This window comes from Megalobrama amblycephala, linkage group LG1, assembly GCF_018812025.1.
Source record: "Megalobrama amblycephala isolate DHTTF-2021 linkage group LG1, ASM1881202v1, whole genome shotgun sequence".
Taxonomy (NCBI): Eukaryota; Metazoa; Chordata; class Actinopteri; order Cypriniformes; family Xenocyprididae; genus Megalobrama; species Megalobrama amblycephala.
The window spans coordinates 53,200,361-53,221,072 of NC_063044.1; the positions used below are offsets into that span (position 1 = coordinate 53,200,361).

General features: G+C 35.6%; 1 protein-coding gene across 4 annotated transcripts in view; it reads right to left on the reverse strand.

Moving 5' to 3' along the window:
- The window catches only part of LOC125274504 (protein shisa-6-like), a 118,055-nt gene that overhangs the window by 58,575 nt on the left and 38,768 nt on the right, over positions 1-20,712 (reverse strand). For 2 of the 4 annotated variants that reach the window (XM_048200945.1, XM_048200944.1), the window contains exon 6: positions 19,415-19,486. The exons of the other annotated variants lie outside the window; for them this stretch is intronic. In XM_048200945.1, coding sequence (XP_048056902.1) covers positions 19,415-19,486 — 72 coding nt within the window. The remainder of the gene's footprint in view (positions 1-19,414; positions 19,487-20,712) is intronic. 4 annotated transcript variants of the gene reach the window in all.

Genomic DNA, 20,712 nt, shown 5'->3' on the forward strand with positions numbered 1-20,712 from the left:
AGTGAATGCGAGCGGCGCTAATAGAGTCACACAAACGTGAGCGGCAAATACGAGCAGCGCTAATAGAGTCATATGAACGCGAGCGGCGCTAACAGATTCACATGAAACGTGAGGGGCGAACGCGAGCGGCTCTAATAGAGTCACGAACATGAGCGGCGAATGCGAGCGGCGCTAATAGAGTCACACGAACGCGAGCGGCGCTAACAGAGTCACATGAAACGTGAGGGGCGAACGCGAGGGGCGAACGCAGAGAGTGGCGCTACTAGAGTCACACGAACACGAGCAGCATCGCGTGCAATAGTCACGCAAACGCGAGTGGCGCAACTAGAGTCACATGAACGTGAGTGGTGCTAATAGAGTCACACAAACGCGAACGGCGCAACTAGAGTCACACGAACGCGAGCGGTGCTAATAGAGTCACACAAAAGCGAACGGCGCAACTAGAGTCACTCGAACGCGAACGGCGCTACTATAGTCACACAAACGCGAGCGGCACTACTACAGTCACACGAACGCGAGTGGTGCTAATAGAGTCACAAGAACGCAAGCGGCGCTAATATAGTCACACGAACATGAGCTGTGAACGCGAGTGGTGCTAATAGAGTCACACGAACGCACATGTCGTGCAGCCGTGCATGACCAACGGCCAAGGTCAAGAATTTCATTAAATAATACATCCAATATTGGTTTGTTTTCACCAAACCCTATCATATATCCCCAGAACACTTGAAATATACAGCATGGGATCAGTCTGTGATACTTGTTTGCATCTTTTTTTAAAAAAAACTTGACGCTGGTTGCTATTCACTGCCAGTATATGGATGAACATGAACGGGACATATTTTTTTTATTTTTTTTATTCTCCTTTTGTGGTCCATAAAGAAAGATGGGCATACGGCATTAGAACAACACCAAGGTGAGTAAATGATGACTCAATTTTCATTTGAGGGTGAACTATCCCTTTAATAAATGCAGTCATTCTGTCTACAGTCATTATAATTAGCTTTATATAGCCTAGAAACAATAGCAGTGCATGTAATGTAGCTCAGCATATGAAATCTCAGCTCTACAGAAGCTTAAGCTAACCCACCCAAACCTTCTCAAACTGTCCTAGTTAAGGGAATATTTTAAGACTTCCCACACGGGTTCGTTTATTCACCACAGGACAGTCTCGCTCTCAAGACGTCAAGCACATGAGAGAAGGAAGACTGAGTGAGCTTCAAACTAAATATCAGCTAAATGAGAGATAGTGTTATATATCGATTAATAACGGCGTGGAGCTGGAGCAGAAACACAAAAAACTAAATGACAACAGAGAGGAAAACTAAGTGATGAAGTCGTAACAGAAAGGGCTGTCAGGATGTCGTCCTCATCTCATTATGTTGAAGATCTTTGCTAATGCGCTAATAACTCACACAACACATTTAGCTGATGGCGGCACATTGACGCATCTCACAACGATTCGGATGTGAAAACAACATATGCTCAAATAAGTCTAACGATGATTCTACATTCAGCCTCTTTCACGGAAACCATTTCAATAGAAATCTGCATAATATCCCCAAACAAACAAACTTACAAACACACAGATGAACAAACAGTGTTGATCATTCCAGCAGGAGGCAGCGACGCTCGTCTGCCACATCCCACATCCAATTACTGATAAACAATGTGTGAAATGCCACCTATAGAGATTTGTATTTAATTTATGTATTTCATTGTTTTAAACTTGCAATTTCAGGACCATTACGGAAGAACATTTAATTTCTCATAATTTGAGTACTTAATTTTTTGTAATTATGCACTATTTTTGTGTGTAGTATAAATAGTATTAGTGTGTTCACAGTGAAAATTGCAACAAGTAGTAGTGCACTTCAAATACCTTGCACTTATTTTACTGAAAAAATAAAAATAAGTGTAAAATGTTGGACACTTCATGTCACTCAAATGTTAGTTTTAATAGTGAAAGATGAGAAGGTTATCAGACCCCGATGCTGCATGACAAAATAAACATATAAAATTCATACACTAGCGAGTAGAGTACATAAGTGTAAAGTGTACAGTACTTCCAAAGAATAACAGTTGTCAATATTTGTTGTGATAACAAGTTGGTGAATTTTTTTTTTTTTTTTTTTTTTTTTGTGCTGCTGTATGACTACATTCAAATCTGTTTTGATAGTACAGACTCCAAACAGTAGGATAAAAATGTCTTTTTTATTCTTCTCGAAATTATTAGTTAAAATTGACGATGTATTAATGTTGTTGGACTAAATCTGTTTTCCTGTAATTCCAATGCTTTAAATAATCTAATTCAATTATTTAAAAGGGAGTCAATTCTTCAATTTGAATTGAAGAGCACATTTGATAAAGTTTATGAGGTGCATGATATCTAATATATTTATTTATTTATTTATTAAATATAAATAAATAAATAAATACATAATAAAAGGTGCATAAAATATATTTTTTTATTTACTCACCCCTAGACTTATAAATATGTATTTATTTGTTAGTTTGTAAATAAATTCTAAAAGAGGCATAGAATATTTTTATTTACTCATCCCTAAATGTATTATATATATATATATATATATATATATATATATATATATATATATATATATATATATATATATAATACATAATAAAAGATGCATAAAATATTTTTATTCACTAACCACTTAAATTATTTACCATTTTATTCATTTGTTTGTTTGTTCATAAATAAATTATAAAAGATGCATAAAATATTTGTATTTACTTGTCCCTCAATGTATTAAAAAGTAATTAATTTATTTATAAATGAATAAACTAATAAAAGATGCATACATTTACTTGCCTCTAAATTTATTACAATATTATAAATTACATTTATTTATAAATAATAAAATATGCATAAATATTATTTTTCTTTACCATACCCTTGGAATTTATTAAAAAAATAAATGTATTTATTTATTTATTTATTTATTTATTTATTTATTTATCATTCATTTATTCATACATACATACATACATACATACATAATAAAAGATACATAAAATATTTTTACTTACCACTTAATTATTGTTATTTAATATATTGTTATTGTTATATAATAGTTATTTATTTATTTATTTATAAATATATAATAAAAGATGCATAAAATATTTTTATTTACTCACCACTACAATTATTTAAAATTTATTATTATTATATTAAAATTTAATATAATAATATAATTTATATATTATTGTAATAAATAAAATTTATATATATTGTAATAAATAAATAAATAATAAAAGACACATAAAATATTGTATTTACTTACCCCTAAATTTAAAATGGTGTATTTATTTATAAATAATAAAAAAATGCATAAATATATTTTTGTTTTCTTGCCTCTGAAATGTAATAAAATAAATGCATTTATTTATAAATTAATAATAATAAAAACCTAAAATATTTGTATTTACTCACCCCCCAAAATGATGACAAATTATGCATTTATTTATGAATAAATAATAAAATATTTTTATAAACTTGCCTCTAAATGTATTAAAAATAAATGTATGCACACATGTATGTAAACAAACAAACTTCTTGTCTAAATTCATGGGTTGTTACCACAATAACAATGTGGACTAAATATTATCTTTTCTCAAAACATGTTTTGTGCCACTATCTGCAGCTCCTGACAGTGTTGCATGAATCAATGTATCATCTTTTCCTAATGACAGACCTGTCTCAGAAAAAAAGAGAGCATTGTGCAACAGTGTTCATGAAAGCAGCCATTCTTTTCATGGTATACATACAATGCGAGTTGCTATAGTGATGTTTGTTACTTACACTACAGACGTCAGTACTGGCACCATGAATAGAGATATTCTTCAAACAGACTAATAAAGACAGCGCTGCTAATGAGGCTCATGTTTTTCCCAGTGCATTCCGGGCATTAGGGCTCTGCTTTGGACTGTAATCTGCCTTCAGGAACGCCGCAGCTCAGAGTGCCAATTCCAACCCCGCAGGCCCTTTTACGGACGTAATTTAGTTGTGTTTCTACACGGCCCGTGCTTTCATCATGTGTCTGCTCATTGTGGATATGACTTCAAGAGGAGACCTGGTCATTTCACAAGGTGTTGCGCTTTTAACTCCACAGTGAGCATGACAACATGCCGAATCATTTACATGCATCATAGCGCTTTTGCATGTACTGAGCTGAGATCTGAAAACATAGCATTATTATTTTCAAATGGATAGTTCGTCATTTACTCATTTTGTTCCAAACTAAAATGTTACTTTCTCTCTGAAACATATGGTAGGTAAGTAGGTAGGTGCTTATATTGTACTGTATATAATGTTATAATGTCCTTTCCCTATATACAACCATCCAAAAGTTTGAGGTCAGCAAAAAAATGTATACTTTTAATCAGCAAGGATGCATTAAATTAATCAAAAGTGACAGTAAAGGCATATATAAAGTTACAAAAGATTTCTATTTCAAAGAAATGTCTGAACATCACATTCATCAAAGAATTCTGAAAACAAAAATGTATCACAGTTTCCACAAATATATAAAATAAAAACTGATTTCAACTGATAATAATCAAAAATGTTTCTTGAACATCAAATCATCATATCAGAATGATTTCGGAAGATCATGTGACACTGAAGACTGGAGTAATGATGATGAAAATTCAGCTTTGCCAACACAGGAATAAACTGCATTTTAAAATATATTCAGATAGTAAACAGTTATTTTAAATTGTAAAAATATTTTAACAATATTACTATTTTTACTGTATTTTTGATCAAACAAATGAAGCCTTGGTGAGCAGAATAGTCAAAAACACAAAAAAAAAAAATCTTCCAAAAACATTATAAAATCCCGAAACCTTTGAACGGTAGTTTATGTGTTCTTGTGTTGAAAGCTCGGTGTTTGTTCAGTATTTGGGTCGGCACAGATTGTGTCTGTGGGGTTTCGATTTGTGCTCAAGTTCTCTGAGCGCTGAAGCACATCCTCTCTCTGCATGACTATCCTCTTTCCTAACCTTTCCACTCTTTTTATTTATTTATTTTGCATCAGAGTTATTGATAAGCGTGTGGGAATCAGTGTTGGGGAGTCACTAACTTGCAAGTGTTTAATCATTTTTAAAACAATGGCAAATGATCCAAAAATACGGCTCTAATCTGATATTTATAAAGATATCGTTCCCTTAAATAGCTACAATGTAGTTTGCTATTGTGTAGTAGCTTGGAGATACAAGGACTGACTCTGTGGAGGGTTTGAAGGAGCTTCCCTGACTGAGTCTCTCTCCATCTACTCGATCTCATTTCTCTACCAGGTCAGCAGAAATGTGCTGGGTTATTTGCAGCTCTTTCTCAGTTTCAAAGGAAAAAGGTAGAAGGCGTTCTGAGATTGATCTGTAACATAAGTGAGAGAGAATGACGCTGAGTGATGAAACACACTAGAGGAAATGATGTTTCTGAGGACGAGAGGCCTTGGTGGAACACAGCGCACGAACGCGAGACGCTCTTTGTCCTTGACTCACAACCGGTTCTGATAAAATAAATAAATATAATAAATAAATATAATAAATATAAATATAATAAATAAAATAAAATAATAAAAAATAAATAAATAAAATATAATTAAATATAAATAAAATAAATAAATAAATAAATAAATAAATAAAATAAATAAAAAATAAAATAAAATAAAATAAAATAAAATAAATAATGGATACATATCACTCGCTGTTGCTGCCAATGACACAACAAACTTCCCTCATGGCTGAACCCTGAACACTCGTCCAAGCAAGCTGTACGTGTCTTGAGGAGTTTTCAAACAGTGAGGACAGGAACATTTCACGGCCAGAATGACCTGGTTTGGATGGCCAGCACATGCACGCGGTATCGGGGCTGTTTGAGTGGACACTGACGCCTGCCCCTCAGACCATGAGCTTAATTCATTTCACAGCGGGAGGCGAGCGATGGCGCTCAGGGCTGTGGGCGGAAATCAGCTTCCTACCGGGTCTGTTTCTGGCCAGGGGCAGATCTGTTCAGATTGACACCTCCTCTGCGGTCAAGAGCACCACATACATGCAAAACAGAACAACAAATCACTGTTCTGCAGAAATCCCATAGAAGAACCATTTTTGTTTCCCCAAGAACCTTTTAGTGGAAAAAGTTTCATGTTCCATGAATGTTAAAAGTTCTTCATGGAAATAAAATAATAATAATAAAAATAAATAAATAAATATATTGCAACAATGCCATAGAAGAGCTGTTTTTGGTTCCCAAGAGAACCATTCAGTGAAAAGTTCTTAAAAAAACTTTTTTTTTTTTTTTTTTTTTAAGTGTGAAGAACATTTTAAAAATCTAAAGAATTTTTTTACACTAAAAAAGAACCTTTTGTGGAATGGAAAAATTCCATGGATATTAAAGGTTCTTCATGGAACCATTGATGCCAATAAAGAACCTTTATTTTTACAAGAGAAACTAGATCAATGCAGATGAGATCTACAGAGCCGATGGATGTGCTATGAAACAGCAGGAGGAAGATTCCTCAGTCCACAAACTGTGTGGAGGAGATCATTATCCCTGACGTCACCTCACCGCAGTGCCATTACAGGCTGTTTGTGATGGGGAGGAGAAGACGCTCCTAACAGAAGAAGAGGACACATCCCAAACACATTTGTAAAACTACAGCTCTGTAGTCATTGATTAGCTCCCTGTTGTGAACTGTGGGGAAATAAGTGTCAATGTCATTCTAATTGGTTGTCTTTGACCTACAGGAATGCAACATCTTACAAAAGACTCAATTTACTTTCCTTCCCACACTCAATTACTAAAGCAGAGAAGATTTCAAACATCATTTCGATCACAACATTATTCCCAATCCACTTATATCCTCCCAACATCCTATGAGAGCTGTTTTGTCAGGTTATTTTATTTTATTTGGTATGGAAGCTTGCTTCCGCCATTCCATCTTTTTATCTCACAAATCTGACTTTTTTTCTCAGAATTGCGAGTTATAAAGTTAGAATTGAGAGATATAAAGTTAGAATTGTGAGTTATAAAGTCAGAATTGCAATTTATAAAGTCAGAATTGAGTTATAAAGTCAGAATTGAGTTATAAAGTCAGAATTGAGAGATATAAAGTTAGAATTGTGAGTTATAAAGTCAGAATTGCAATTTATAAAGTCAGAATTGTGTTATAAAGTCAGAATTGTGTTATAAAGTCAGAATTGCGAGATATAGTCAGAATTGAGTTATAAAGTCAGAATTGAGTTATAAAGTCAGAATTGAGTTATAAAGTCAGAATTGCATTATAAAGTCAGAATTGTGAGTTATAAAGTCAGAATTGCATTATAAAGTCAGAATTGTGAGTTATAAAGTCAGAATTGAGTTATAAAGTCAGAATTGCAAGTTATAAAGTCAGAATTGCCAGTTATAAAGTCAGAATTGCATCCAATGTCCAATTGTGAGGGATGTTTTTTTTCTCAGAATTGAGTTTATATCTTGCAATTGCAAGTTTAAATATCGCAATTCTAAAAAAAAAAAAGTCAGAACTGTTAGATAAAAAGTCGCAATTACCTTTTTTATTTAGTGGCAGGAACAAGACTCCATAGTTTTGCTATGTTGAGGTGCAGAAGTCTCTATTTCATGGGAATACTGCTTGTTATGTATGATCTTTCAGACTGTGTGGAAGCACAACTAATCTTGTCAGGAGGAAATCAAACAAGATGATGATTTGAGAAATTGATGATTTGAGAAATTATTCATGTCACAAACGCTGCAGGATGAGTTTGTAGTTTGTTCAACTCACTAACACTTGCATGAACAATGGTAATGGTGATTCTTGCCTTAACAAATGCGACTAAATGCATAAAAATTGTAGTTGTTATCTTCATAATAAAACGTCTGATGTTAAACACTGTTTGCTTCTTTTCATTTCAAAATAAAATATACTAATTTCACCAGCTGCATCACGAAACTCAGAAGGCAGGCTTTCAAAATGCCTTTTAGATTGCCAACTTTCTCTTTTAAAAAGTTCAGTTTAGTGCTCTTCATCAGAAAGCTAGCTTCATGAATAATTCATGGCTTTATTAATGAGCTTATGGAGCATAGTAAAGTAATGCAGCTCTTGAATGACGCTCTCCTCTTCTATAAAGCACACGAAATAAGCAACCCTAAATGAATGTGTGTATGCCTGCACTGTGAATTAATAATTAAACCACTGACCTGTATGACTTTGAAACTAAGAATCCTGCATATATAACCACCACCTTATTTGGGGTACAGTATGCCAAAACTTCCCAAAACAACAACAACAACAAAACCCTGTGATATCATAAAGACAGCATTAGACAATCATGAAGACACTCAAAATGAGCAGCAGAATGTCATGAACCATTACAACTGTGATGTCATACAGAAAAGGTTCCGCCCTACGAATCCGCAATGTTCCGATGTTTCCTTACAGAACATATGGTGACGATGTCACAGAGGCACACTGTCCTTGATCTGAACTCCTCTAGAGAGTTCTAGCAGTGATGTTACCTCTCAGCAGTCCATTTAAACGGGTCATGACATTGGATTTTTTTATTATTTTAATATGTTCCTTGAGGTTCACTTATAATGTTAATTTTTTTTTTTCTCGAGTCTGTCGACAACAGGATAAATGGAAGAATAAAGGAACGTTCTCTTTGACGTGTCCAGTTTAAACAGCTCAGAAATCTGTGTACTGTATCCGGTGTAGACAGCATCAGTGATTATAACGGGTTCTGTTTGCTTTTGACGCCGTTAAGCGACTGAAAGCCAGTGGGAGGGGCCTATGGTGCGATGATGTATAACTATTGCTCTGGAGGTGGTCATACGCAAATGTATTTTTCGAAGTTCGGAGTGGAGTATGTTTTACAAGAAAATACTATTTTATTCTTTCTGCTTCAAAATTTCAAGTTTAATTCAATGCATTATTTTATGTTTCCTTGTAATTATTTGTGAAAATTACCAGCAGTTCTTAGAGAAAAAGTAAATCCTACACCAACTGTTGTTTCGGTGCAGTAAACAGCATCTGTATTCAGCAGACAATTGCGCCGCAGTACTTTATATAAAGGCTGCTGCACCTGAGACGACATTTCTGAATTCTGATCGCATGCTGCATGAGTTTATTCTTCTCCTTTTGGCCCATAATGCAACATGCTATCAAAATTCTGACAGCATCAGTGACCAAGCATGCACTGATACACACACATGCATACAAACACAGCATGATCAGTGATGTGATGTAACAGTGTATTATCACTGAGTAAATGGTCATCTCACTGCTGAATAATGCATGGACTCCACTAATACAACCTCAACTACAGAAAATTACAGTGCAAACTTATATAAATTATCCTAAAGGAGGTTTAGATCTGTTCACAGGGATTGTGGGCTTTAAATAAATAGATTAAAAAATTTGTAAAAAACTAAAGGCCTGTTCACACCAAGGACGATAAACTCTATCAATAAAGATATAGTTCTAAAAAAATATTCTAAATGTAAAAGAATAGCAGAATCCACACCACAACTATAACAGCACTGAGAAATTATATCATTGGAGTCACTTTCAGAACAATCTTTCCAGCTGATGAACATTAAAAACACTAGCTGCGTTTACATTGACCCTAATAATCCGATTGTAAATCGGACTAGTAGCACAGTCGTAATAAACGTGTAAATCAGAATGAATTGGCTAAATCTGATTAAAATTTCATTTGGATTGTAAGAGGTTGTTTAATTACATTTTTTCTAATCAGATTGAGAGGAACACTTTATCGGATTGAAATCCGAAACTGGAAAGTACTTTGCATGTGCAATGACATAAAAATGCCGTAAAGACGTATGACGCACGGATTGAGCTGTTGAATGAAGTGTCATAAATGACTATCATGTCATTTTCCCAAATACGCAAAAACAACTAAAAATGCTATATTATTCATGCCAGGCCAGTAGATGGCGATGTCTCTTTGTAAAGAATAACTATGCGCCTATAGACTGCACACGTAATACACATGACATCACAGTTTTCACAAATTTGCATTTTTGCAGCTTATACAGAGACGATAACGGAATCGTTTTCAGAAACATGCACTTTGAATCTCGTTTTCAATACTTTTTTTGGTCGTTCATTTACACGACAAAGTAAATACAAACTTTACAGTTTTTAGTTGTGAAGTTTAAAATTCTCCTTCCTCTCATCATCTGTGAAGTGGAGCAGGACAATGTCCCAGCAGTCCTTGTTTTGGACTCTCATCCACAGACACTTTATTTTGGGTGTGGGAAGGGGCGATTTTACTGCTTGATATGCAACTTCAGGGGCGATTTTACTGCTAAATATAAGCAGCACAGCACAACTGTTCATGTGTTCGTCGTCTCTTAATTAGGACCCAAAATAGATAAATATTAAAGGGGACATATTATGCCCCTTTTCACAAGATATAATATATGTCTCTGGTGTCCCAAGAATGTGTCTGTGAAGTTTCAGCTCAAAATACCCCACAGATCATTTTTTATAGCTTGTCAAATTTGCCCCTATTTAGGTGTGAGCAAAAACACACAGTTTTGTGTGTGTCCCTTTAAATGCAAATGAGCTGCTGCTCCCGCCCCCTTTCCAGAAGAGGGCGGAGCTTTAACAGCTTGTGTTTCGGTTGCTTAACAACAACAAAGCTGGAGAATCTCACGCAGCCAAAATGAAGATTGTCAGTAACGGTGTTCAGCCTTACATTGTTCAAACCGGAGTCGGACACTGATGGAGAGACTCAGGAAGAAGTTACAACTTTTAGAATGAAACTGGACGTTTCTGAATGGTTAGTGGATAAATTTATGTAGTTGCTGTGGAGTTGATTCAACTCATCGACTAGCATGTGCCGTCATGTTCATCTTTTGTGCAAATCCAGCGTTGAATTGACCCTCGATTGTGAAGCAGTCCAGAGTATAATGATGCACGGCAACAACACTCTACTACAACAACTCTTCCTCCTCTCTAAAGCAGCCCAACATGTTGCAGTTCTGATTCATCAACTGGAATCATTTCATTCTGATTAAACAAAAGTTGTCCATGTGAACGTAGCTACTGACAGCAAATCAGAATCCATCCTGCTTTAAGAGCTGGAACATTTAAAGTGACTACAAAAAACAACTTAAGCTGACATCAGCATTACATAAGGGTACATAAAGTAGCTTTAGGTAACTTTGTGTGATATAATATGTGGTTTCAGTATGTATAAAGATTCAGGGGAAAAAAAAAAAAAAAGAAAAAGCAAAGGACAAGAGAAAACCAGTAAAGAGACATACAGTTGAAATTATTTGCACACCATACGAAACCCTTTGCATATGAACTAGGTCCTGCAGGGGGGCGCTTTATCTGCGCTCTGCACGGTCCCAATGGTCCGGAGCAGTAATGAGGACACAGGGCAGAGAAACCTGCGGTCCTTTGGACGTATTTTCAGACTGAGCTCCCTCTGCGGTCATTAAACAGGTCATCTGCTACCTCAAGTGTCCAGAGCAAATTTTCCAATAAGACCATTTCAATCACGGCCTCCTGACCTGACACTAACAATGCAAACCCTTAAAACAGCTAACCAAGAAAAACAGAGCCGGGTTCCTTTCCAGTGCCATATTAGCCAGTGTGCCAATTATACAATGGTCAAAGGAAATTTCTAGGTGATTTTCACACTGCAATCCGCCTCTCAGTCTTTTGGTGCCTCTGATTAAAAGTAAGAAAGAAAGAAAGAAAGAAAGAAAGAAAGAACAAAAGAAAAAACCTTAAATGTGTTTTGTGTTCCACAGGAGAAAGTAAGTTTCTCCTGTGGAACACAGGACACGAGGGTGAGTAAATGTTGACCAAATGTTCATTTTTGGGTGAACTGTCCCTTTAAGACCCAGTTTGGCACATGCTTGAAAAAGTCAATTCTTCTAAAGTCAAATTTAAACATGCAGAATCTCTGTGAATAATTCGGATGTTTATTATTTATGTTTCGCAAATAAGCTGGATATTAGAAATCAGTCTTGCGTGAATGTCAACACAAAGCTCACAGTTTGTTTTAGTTTTAGTCTCTCCTTCTTTTCAAGGGCTGTAACCACCATAGACACCGAGGGGGCAACAATAAGTGGCAGCCATATTGTTCTACCTCCAATATTTTATATTATTGATGCTGCTGTGTTGCACTCCATTACACACCTCTCTGTTTGTTGTAAGGATGACAAAAGTTACATTTTTAGGCTGCTTTGCCTCAGCGGTCTAACAGTGCTCATCAATATCAAAATGTTCGAGATGGCCAATCAAATCAAAGGAGGCGGGCCTTACTGTTCACAGAAGACGAGTGCGAATTCCGTTCTTTTTCCATTTCTTTATTCCCTTAAATCCCTTTTAATCATTTAATATTTAACAATAACAAGACATAATTACAGCTTTGTTTCAAGGACAATATTTCTCACGTTCTTTTCAAGTATTTTTTCTTTTCCACCCATATGCAATGTGCAAATATAATATACACTACCATTTCAAAGTTTGGGGTCAGTAAACTAGTGATTGAAAAAATCAATCAAAAATCAATGTAAGAAAAAAAAAAATATTGAGTGACTTTATGCTTAAAAGAAGAAAAATATATCTGCCATCTGAGTCAGAAAAATACATTTGATTCAAACAGAAATCAAGTTTATTTTTCTGACCCCATTGGCTGACATTTATTCTTGTTTTAAGCACTTAATTTTGATGCATTTTTCAGAAAATAACACTTGTTTTCTAATGTCATTTTGCTTCTCAAGTAAATGTATCTTGATTTAAGAATGTTTAGGCATTTGTACTGGAAAACAACTTGTTTTTCTGCACCCAAAGAGGGAGATGCTTGACATTTGACTTGAGGTGTTTAAAAACATCCAAGCTAATCAATAAACCTAATCAATCACTCTGGAACCCGGGCCGCCGTTGGTCCCTGGTGACATATTTCCTGTTAAAACGATTTTTGATATGGCATACAACACCACAACCATCAGAAAGACCACACAAAAGCTTTCCGACTGCGGGCGAGTCGGGTAAATCAGCAGAAATGATAAACAGACGGTCTGCCTGACAGAGAGCTTCTTGATCTCTTTGCCGTGTCATTTAGACGGATGGCTCGGATTGGCCCAGGTCATTACTGCCTGACGTCTCTTCGGCAATGCTGTCAAATAAATCTACAGCAGCCCGGCGTCTGCCCCACCCGGCCCGTAAATCACGGTGATGATGAAGTGACAGACAGGTAGAGGTGTCTCTCTGGTCAAGGGCTGCAGGGATACAGATGGATACCTGGAGTCTCACACTCTACACAGCATCTACTGCAAGTCTGCGCAAGAAAAACGCTGATGTATCAATATTCAACTCAAGTTTATTTGAATCCCACTTATTTTTAACGTAAATCGGTAATTTGAAACTTAAATGTGCAAGGCTTCCGTTGTCATTCACTTAAAGTTATTTTAGCAGTTAAAAAAACAGTCCGTTAGACACCTTGATATTGCAAACTGGTATTTGTTACCATATTATATTAACGTATTATAATAATTATAAACACGCTGGTTCATAGAGCAAACAGTCACATACTTCTCTTTGGTATTCTTCTATTTATCTATTGCAGCTAATGAATTGATTGAAAAAAAAAAAAAAAAAAAAAAAACTTCCTCAGTATTTTTGCCTTGTTTTCCAGTACAAACATTCTTAAATCAAGATCCTTTTTTTTTTTTTTTTTTTTTTTTTTAGAAAACAAGACTTAATATCTTATCCAAATGAGGTAAGTTTCTACTTAAAAAAAAAAAAAAAATGAGGTCAGGAAAAATAATTTAAAGCAAAAACAAGTTGTATTTTTCAAGTAGCAGCCTTTGCTATGATTGCAACAGAAGGGGCGTCCGAAAAAGATCATGGAAGATCTGCTTGCACTCAAAAAAGATAATGGAAGTTAATGGGGAGTGGGGGTAAAAATGACACAAAAATTAATAAAAAAATTTCCCCCAAAAAATCAAGATATATGGGGCAAAAATGTCCCTGTATGAGTTATTGTTTTAAATATTTATAACAGAATAAAGAGTGTTGTTTTCCCGAATATCAGCATGATTGCAAATGTGACAGCCTATTGAACTTATACAACAGTTAATGTTAGGTGACTTTCATTTTATATTTAGAACATCATCTGTTTTGACTCTATTTTGCAGTAAACCCATTGCGCATCTCCGAGCAACTGAATAAGTCCGTTTTGAAAGAATCGTTTGACTGAATGATTGAATGACTCGCTCCTTAAAGGTGCCCTAGATTCAAAATTTGAATTTACCTTGGCATAGTTGAATAACAAGAGTTCAGTACATGGAAAAGACATACATTGAGTTTCAAACTCCATTGCTTTCTCTTTCTTATGTAAATCTCATTTGTTTAAAAGATTTCCGGAAAACACGTGGATCTCAACATAACACCGACTGTTACGTAACAGTCGGGGTGTACGCCCCAATATTTGCACATGCCAGCCCATGTTCCCAACATTATGAAAGGCATTAGACAAGGGCAGCCAGTAATGTCTGGATCTGCACAGGTGAATCAACAGACTAGGTAAGCAAGAACAACAGCGAAAATGGCAGATGGAGCAATAATAACTGACATGATCCATGATAGCATGATATTTTTAGTGATATTTGTAAATTGTCTATCTAAATGTTTCGTTAGCATGTTGCTAATGTACCGTTAAATGAGGTTAAAGTTACCATCGTTTCTTACTGAATTCACGGAGACAAGAGCCATCGCTATTTTCATTTTTAAACACTTGTAGTCTGTATAATTCATAAACACAACTTCATTCTTTATAAATCTCTCCAACAGTGTAGCATTAGCCGTTAGCCACAGAGCATATAGCCTCAAACTCATAGAGAATCAAATATAAACATCAAAATAAATACTTTACTCACATAATTCGAAGCATGCATACAGCATGCATGACGAACATCTTGTAAAGATCCATTTGAGGGTTATATTAGCTGCGTGAACTTTGTAAATGTGCTGTAATATAATCGAGAGCTGGTGTGGCAGGGAGCACGCGAATTAAAGGGGCGGCGCGCTGAGAAAATCAGTGCATAGTTAATGATGCCCCAAAATAGGCAGTTAAAAAAATTAATTTAAAAAAATCTATGGGGTATTTTGAGCTGAAACTTCACAGACACATTCAGGAGACACCTTAGACTTATATTACATCTTGTGAAAAAGCATTCTTGGGCACCTTTAAAACAACGATTTTCCACCACCTACTGGCAGTTTTAGTTTCATTACATTTTTTCCATCGTTTCGTTTTCTACATTTATATCTTACGCCATGGCCTGATAAAATCATACCTGCAGTCCACCATGCTGAGAAAAATACTGTCCGCACTTGCCCAGATGTTAATTGACCAGCTGTTTGTTTGAAATGGGCCTCTGAATTGCAAAGGCTGCCTCTGAACTGGATGATTACAATATTGTCTTCTGTAGAGCTGAATCTAATTAGTTTCATAATTGACGCATTTTGCAACATCAACACTGTTATTGAACTGAATGTAATCAACACTGAACTGACTTGAACTGGATAGTGACTAGACCTGCTTATAGATGAATTCATCATTGGTGAACTTTACATAGTTATTGAACTGAACTGAATCAACACTAAAACAATCTTGAGCTGAATAACAACACTATTGTGTTTTTGGAGCTGCTTTACATCAGAATATGAATTTGTCTCACATTTGATGAAGTTGCATCACTGATTCTGTTATTTTCCTGTTTAACACCATGAAGCTGCTTTGAAACAATCTGTACTGTATAAAGCGCAATAGAAATAAAGGTGACTTGACTTTACAGAAAATGCTTGTTTCAATGTTACAATTATGAGTGTATCATAGTCCATATGGCAGTATACAGCTATAATATCCTCTTAGCATTCCTGTGAAATTTGCCTAAAATGTCTAAAAAAGGCATACACAAAGTAAATTGCATGCTGTTCTTGAACCATTAAGCAGACACAACAAGCATGTTTTCTTTAGCCTCCCTGTTAGAGCACCCGACTTCCATGCCGGCATACCCGGGTTCGAGTCCCGCTTAGAGTGGGCGGTTCGAACAGGAGGGGTTACATTGGTGCCGTGACCTGGATGGAAGTGAGGTTTAGGGGGGTGAGTATAACAGACGTAGGGTAGTAAGAGCTGTGGATGTAAACCTCACTCCCCTGAACTCAAGAGGTGGTCTAGCGACCAACGCTAGAAACTGCAATTTTAGCCTCCTTGTTAGAGGGCCCGACTCCCATGCCAGCGGACCCGGGTTCGAGTCCCGCTTAGAGTGAGCAGTTTGAACATGAGGGGTTACAACAGCAATAAAAACATAATGCTCATACTGTTTACAATATAAGTATAATATTTTACAGTATCATATTCGACCCAAAGTTGGCGTCATCTGAAGTATTTGCAAGTGTGGGGTTGTCTAAAATCTATCAATATCAGTCAATAACAGTAGCGCCAGCTCTCATGGTCAGATGTTATTTTGAGATAAAGGAAAATTCGACACCATGAACAGCTTGATGTACTAAAAAAAGGTCTAAACATCCTCCTCAGTGCAACAAAATGCTGTATTGAAACTAAGCTGCAAAAATGGCTGATTGGATTTCATATACCAGAAACACACTATAACAACACTTCATTTGAGTTGTTTTGGGATTCTGTCAGAATGCAATGGAGATTTGCAGAAAGACTGTTAGTGAAGGATGGTTGCACACATTGGCAAACTCACAGTCATGAAAAACTACACAGCTCACATTATAAAGGACTTCAGGGAAAGAAAAAATAAAGATTGGTTTAGAGATTGGTTTAATAAATAGAAACTCAAAATATTATGTTATGTGAACCACATTAATGATCTAAGTTGATTTGACAAATGAAAAAAAAAGTTGTGTTAACCCTTTAGAACCTAAAGCTAAAATAGCTTGTTTTCACATATTCTTTTTTTTTTTTTTTTTTTTTTATTATTATTATTATTATTGTAAAATACTCACACAATGTGCTATTTTCAAGTGCAAGGTGTCATTTTTTTTTTTTTTTTTTTTCAATAAATTATAGTTATTGACCATTAATATGTATGGTGAGTTTGTAAATAGAATTTAAATAGACAAAAAACAAACAAACAAACAAAAAAAGGAATACATTTTCTGATTTTAATTTAGAAAAAAAGAGAAAAATGATGATCGAAAGAATCAAACTTCAAACTTGAAAATTTCAACTATATATATATATATATATATATATATATATATATATATATATATATATATATATATATACAAGTCTTTTGTGACACAGGATTGCACAGTTTTCAGGAGAATTTTTTCATACACGCATACATATACTACATATGCACGCACAGGGGTGCACATAACTTTTTGGTCTTGTTCTCAAGGGAGAACCTTGGAGATGTTGCTTGGTACTCACACTTTTCGCGACACACTTATCCTGAAAGCTCCTCATCACTTTCCTCCTGACTGCTCCTCACTATCTTCTTTTCTCTCAAACATGGAAGATGATTATAATGATTTTTTTTAATTATTTTATTTTACTAACATTAATGACACAAACAACAACAAGAATATTAGGCTGCTGTCACTTTAAGAAGGAAAGCACGGACCGAATAACTGACGCACATCCGGTTTCTTTCTCAACTGTTCACTTATGACATAACTGAGAGAATACTTGCCGAGTCAGGTATTTTGACATCATTTTGTGTGTATGTGTCCGTTCAAGCGCAAGTAAAGGCGAAAGAGGAATTAATTTGTTGTGTGAGCGCAATTTACTGCCGCAATCTCTCTGCGTGCACGTGCTCGGGGGTGTGAGGCTGTGCGCACAGATAACAGCTCGCAAGTCCTGATTTCCTCTTCTTCCTCTTTTAAAATTGTTTGAATGTGTTAATTAGAGAGACAAAACACGTCCAAATGATGAACTTTCACTCTATGATGGTTGAATTTAGCAGTTAATCCACGAATCACATGCGTGCCGAACCATTAGACCTTATCCGTACGGATCACGGTTTAACTGCGATCATTTGCACCATTGCAATAATTAAAGAACACACTTATCATCATGATTGCTATCATACCAGAGATGGAGAAAAATCCTACTCCAGTAAGTAAATGAGTCCCTGTGAACCGGTACTCAAAAGCGCTTCCCTCCATGTTTTCTGGTGCACATCGTTTATTTTTACCACGCATGAGCACTTGCGTACTACTTATGTGCACCCCTGTGCATTCATACATTTACCGCACAGACACATTATACAGATACACACACCAAATGTGAAAGAGTCTCACTTAGCCTCCTCCCAAGTCTTATAAAAAATCATCCAATCGACTGTGTACTCCTTCGACATGTTTTTTGTTTGTTTCTTCTATTATTCATGTGATCCAAAACTCCCTAAACTGACGCACTCTATATCTCTGCATTCAAATCCTCCTTCTCCCCGATAGCGACTGCCATTTGCTTACGGAAGGCACGGAATTACCGTAATAACCCATATTTTGCCGAAAAACCCATGTTGCCTACTTTCTGTAGCAATTTGAATTATTATGATAGTTACGGTAACATGAATACAGCGTGGTGGGATGTGTCGCCGACGACACATCCGGGTTTAAAGGGTTAACCTGTAGGACATCAGAAGAGATTAACGTTCAGGGTTAAGAATTTAGCGCATTAGAAAAGTTTATTTTTTATACATTACATCATGTAGGCAAGAAAAGCCATAAATAAAATCTCTAACATACAGTATTTCAATTGCTTCATAAAAGATTTTTCGAAGAAGATTATTGCAGTATGTTTTACAAGAAAACACTACTTCATTTTTTTCTACTTGAAAATTTCACATCTAATTTAATGTCGTTTCTTTATAATTGTTTGCGCAATTTACTAGCAATTTCAGAGTGAAAACTGTTTCTACACCAATTTTACACTACATATTTCTCAAGAAGTTAATTAAACAGAGCTCTGGGAAATGCTTTATGTGATGTTATGTTTTTGAAAGTATTCAGGGTTAAAAGTTTAAGGGCGTTCGTGAAGTTTAATGCGTTTGATGTGCAAATTGCTAAGGCGTTTCAAAATACCGAGTGTTGCCTTTACTACAGATGATTGATGTGAGCGGCATTACACGGTTAGGCAAGGTTATATGACTTTACACAAACACTGTCAGTCACATTGCCGTATCTGTCAGCCGTTCATCATGACAGGCAGCTGTTTGTGTCTGACGTCTAAGTGGATCTGACCGGTCCTTGGCACTGATCTCTAAAGCGCCAGACTCTGTTTGGACGTCAAAACAGGTGTGAGACTTCAGCTGCTGATAGCATCAGAGCTGAAATACTGCCAGAGATATTACCTTTCCGCTCATGGGGCCGCTGGAAATCTGCTGCCATTACACACTGGGTCCTTGCGGACGGGCGTAATGTTTCTACCAGAGAAATTAAAACACAACACAGCAGCTGTAAAACATCTATGAGCTCTGATTGAACCAATGGGACTCCTTTGACCTGCAATGCATTTATTATAGTTAACTAAAGCTGAAACCAGTCACTTGAAACAAAATCTGATCTGAAATGAATTAAAAAGGAGATGAACTATAAGCACAAACCATACTTAGGAGTTTGTTCCAATCACTGAATATGAGCAATAGTAATATCAATGCTTACTTTTGCAAACAGCCCTGATAATGTTTGTTGAGAGTTGCCTGACTAATTAAAGCTCTAATTAGTGCAGGTCATCTGAATAATCCCAGGGTTTAAACAAAGAGGGATTTAAGCTGGTTAAGAATCAAACGTTGTTGTAGAATTATATGGAACAGTGGTTAAAAGGATCACCATGGTAACAGCGAGGAGAAATCCGCAACAACAGTCATTAATAACCAAGAGATACTGTACTGGGAAAACGGCTAGAAATGAACCAACAATAAACTTGTTCCTGCTGGTACAGGAGGTGAAATGAATCAAAAAGTAAATTTATATGAAGCACAAGGGAGCGCATTTAAGCAGAACCGCTGCATTTCCAAACACACAAATGCTGTTTACCTTACATTAAACTATAAAAAGCTACATATGTCACATACTGTATGTCGAAACACACACACACACACACACACACACACCACCACCCAACGTTTAGTTGAGCAAGACTCAAATCTTTCCTCAAACTGACATACGACAGAACATTTCAGTATGTCTTCCAGAATGAACACTGCAAAAAATGACCAAAATATAAATATAGCAAAAATGTCTTAAAATAGCAAAACAATCTTGCAGGATGGGATGCAAAACAACTTGGTAGAAATTAGCATAAATATTAAGGCACTAAAACTTGGGGAACAAGCTTAAAATTATACAACCCTTCAAAAGTTTGGGGTCAGAAAGATTTTTAAAAACATTTTTATTTATCAAAAATGCATTAAATTGAGCAAAAGTGACAGCATATTTCTATTTCAAATAAATGCTGCTTCTTTGAACTTTAATCCTTAAAAAAATATGTATCATGGTTTCCACAAAAATGACTGCGACGGCAAACAAAATGACTGTTTTTACTGCATTTTTGATCAAATAAATGCAACTTATATTTAAAAATCTTAACTGACAGCTAATTTTTGAACAGTAGGGTGTATATAATATAATATAACATAAAAGAATATAT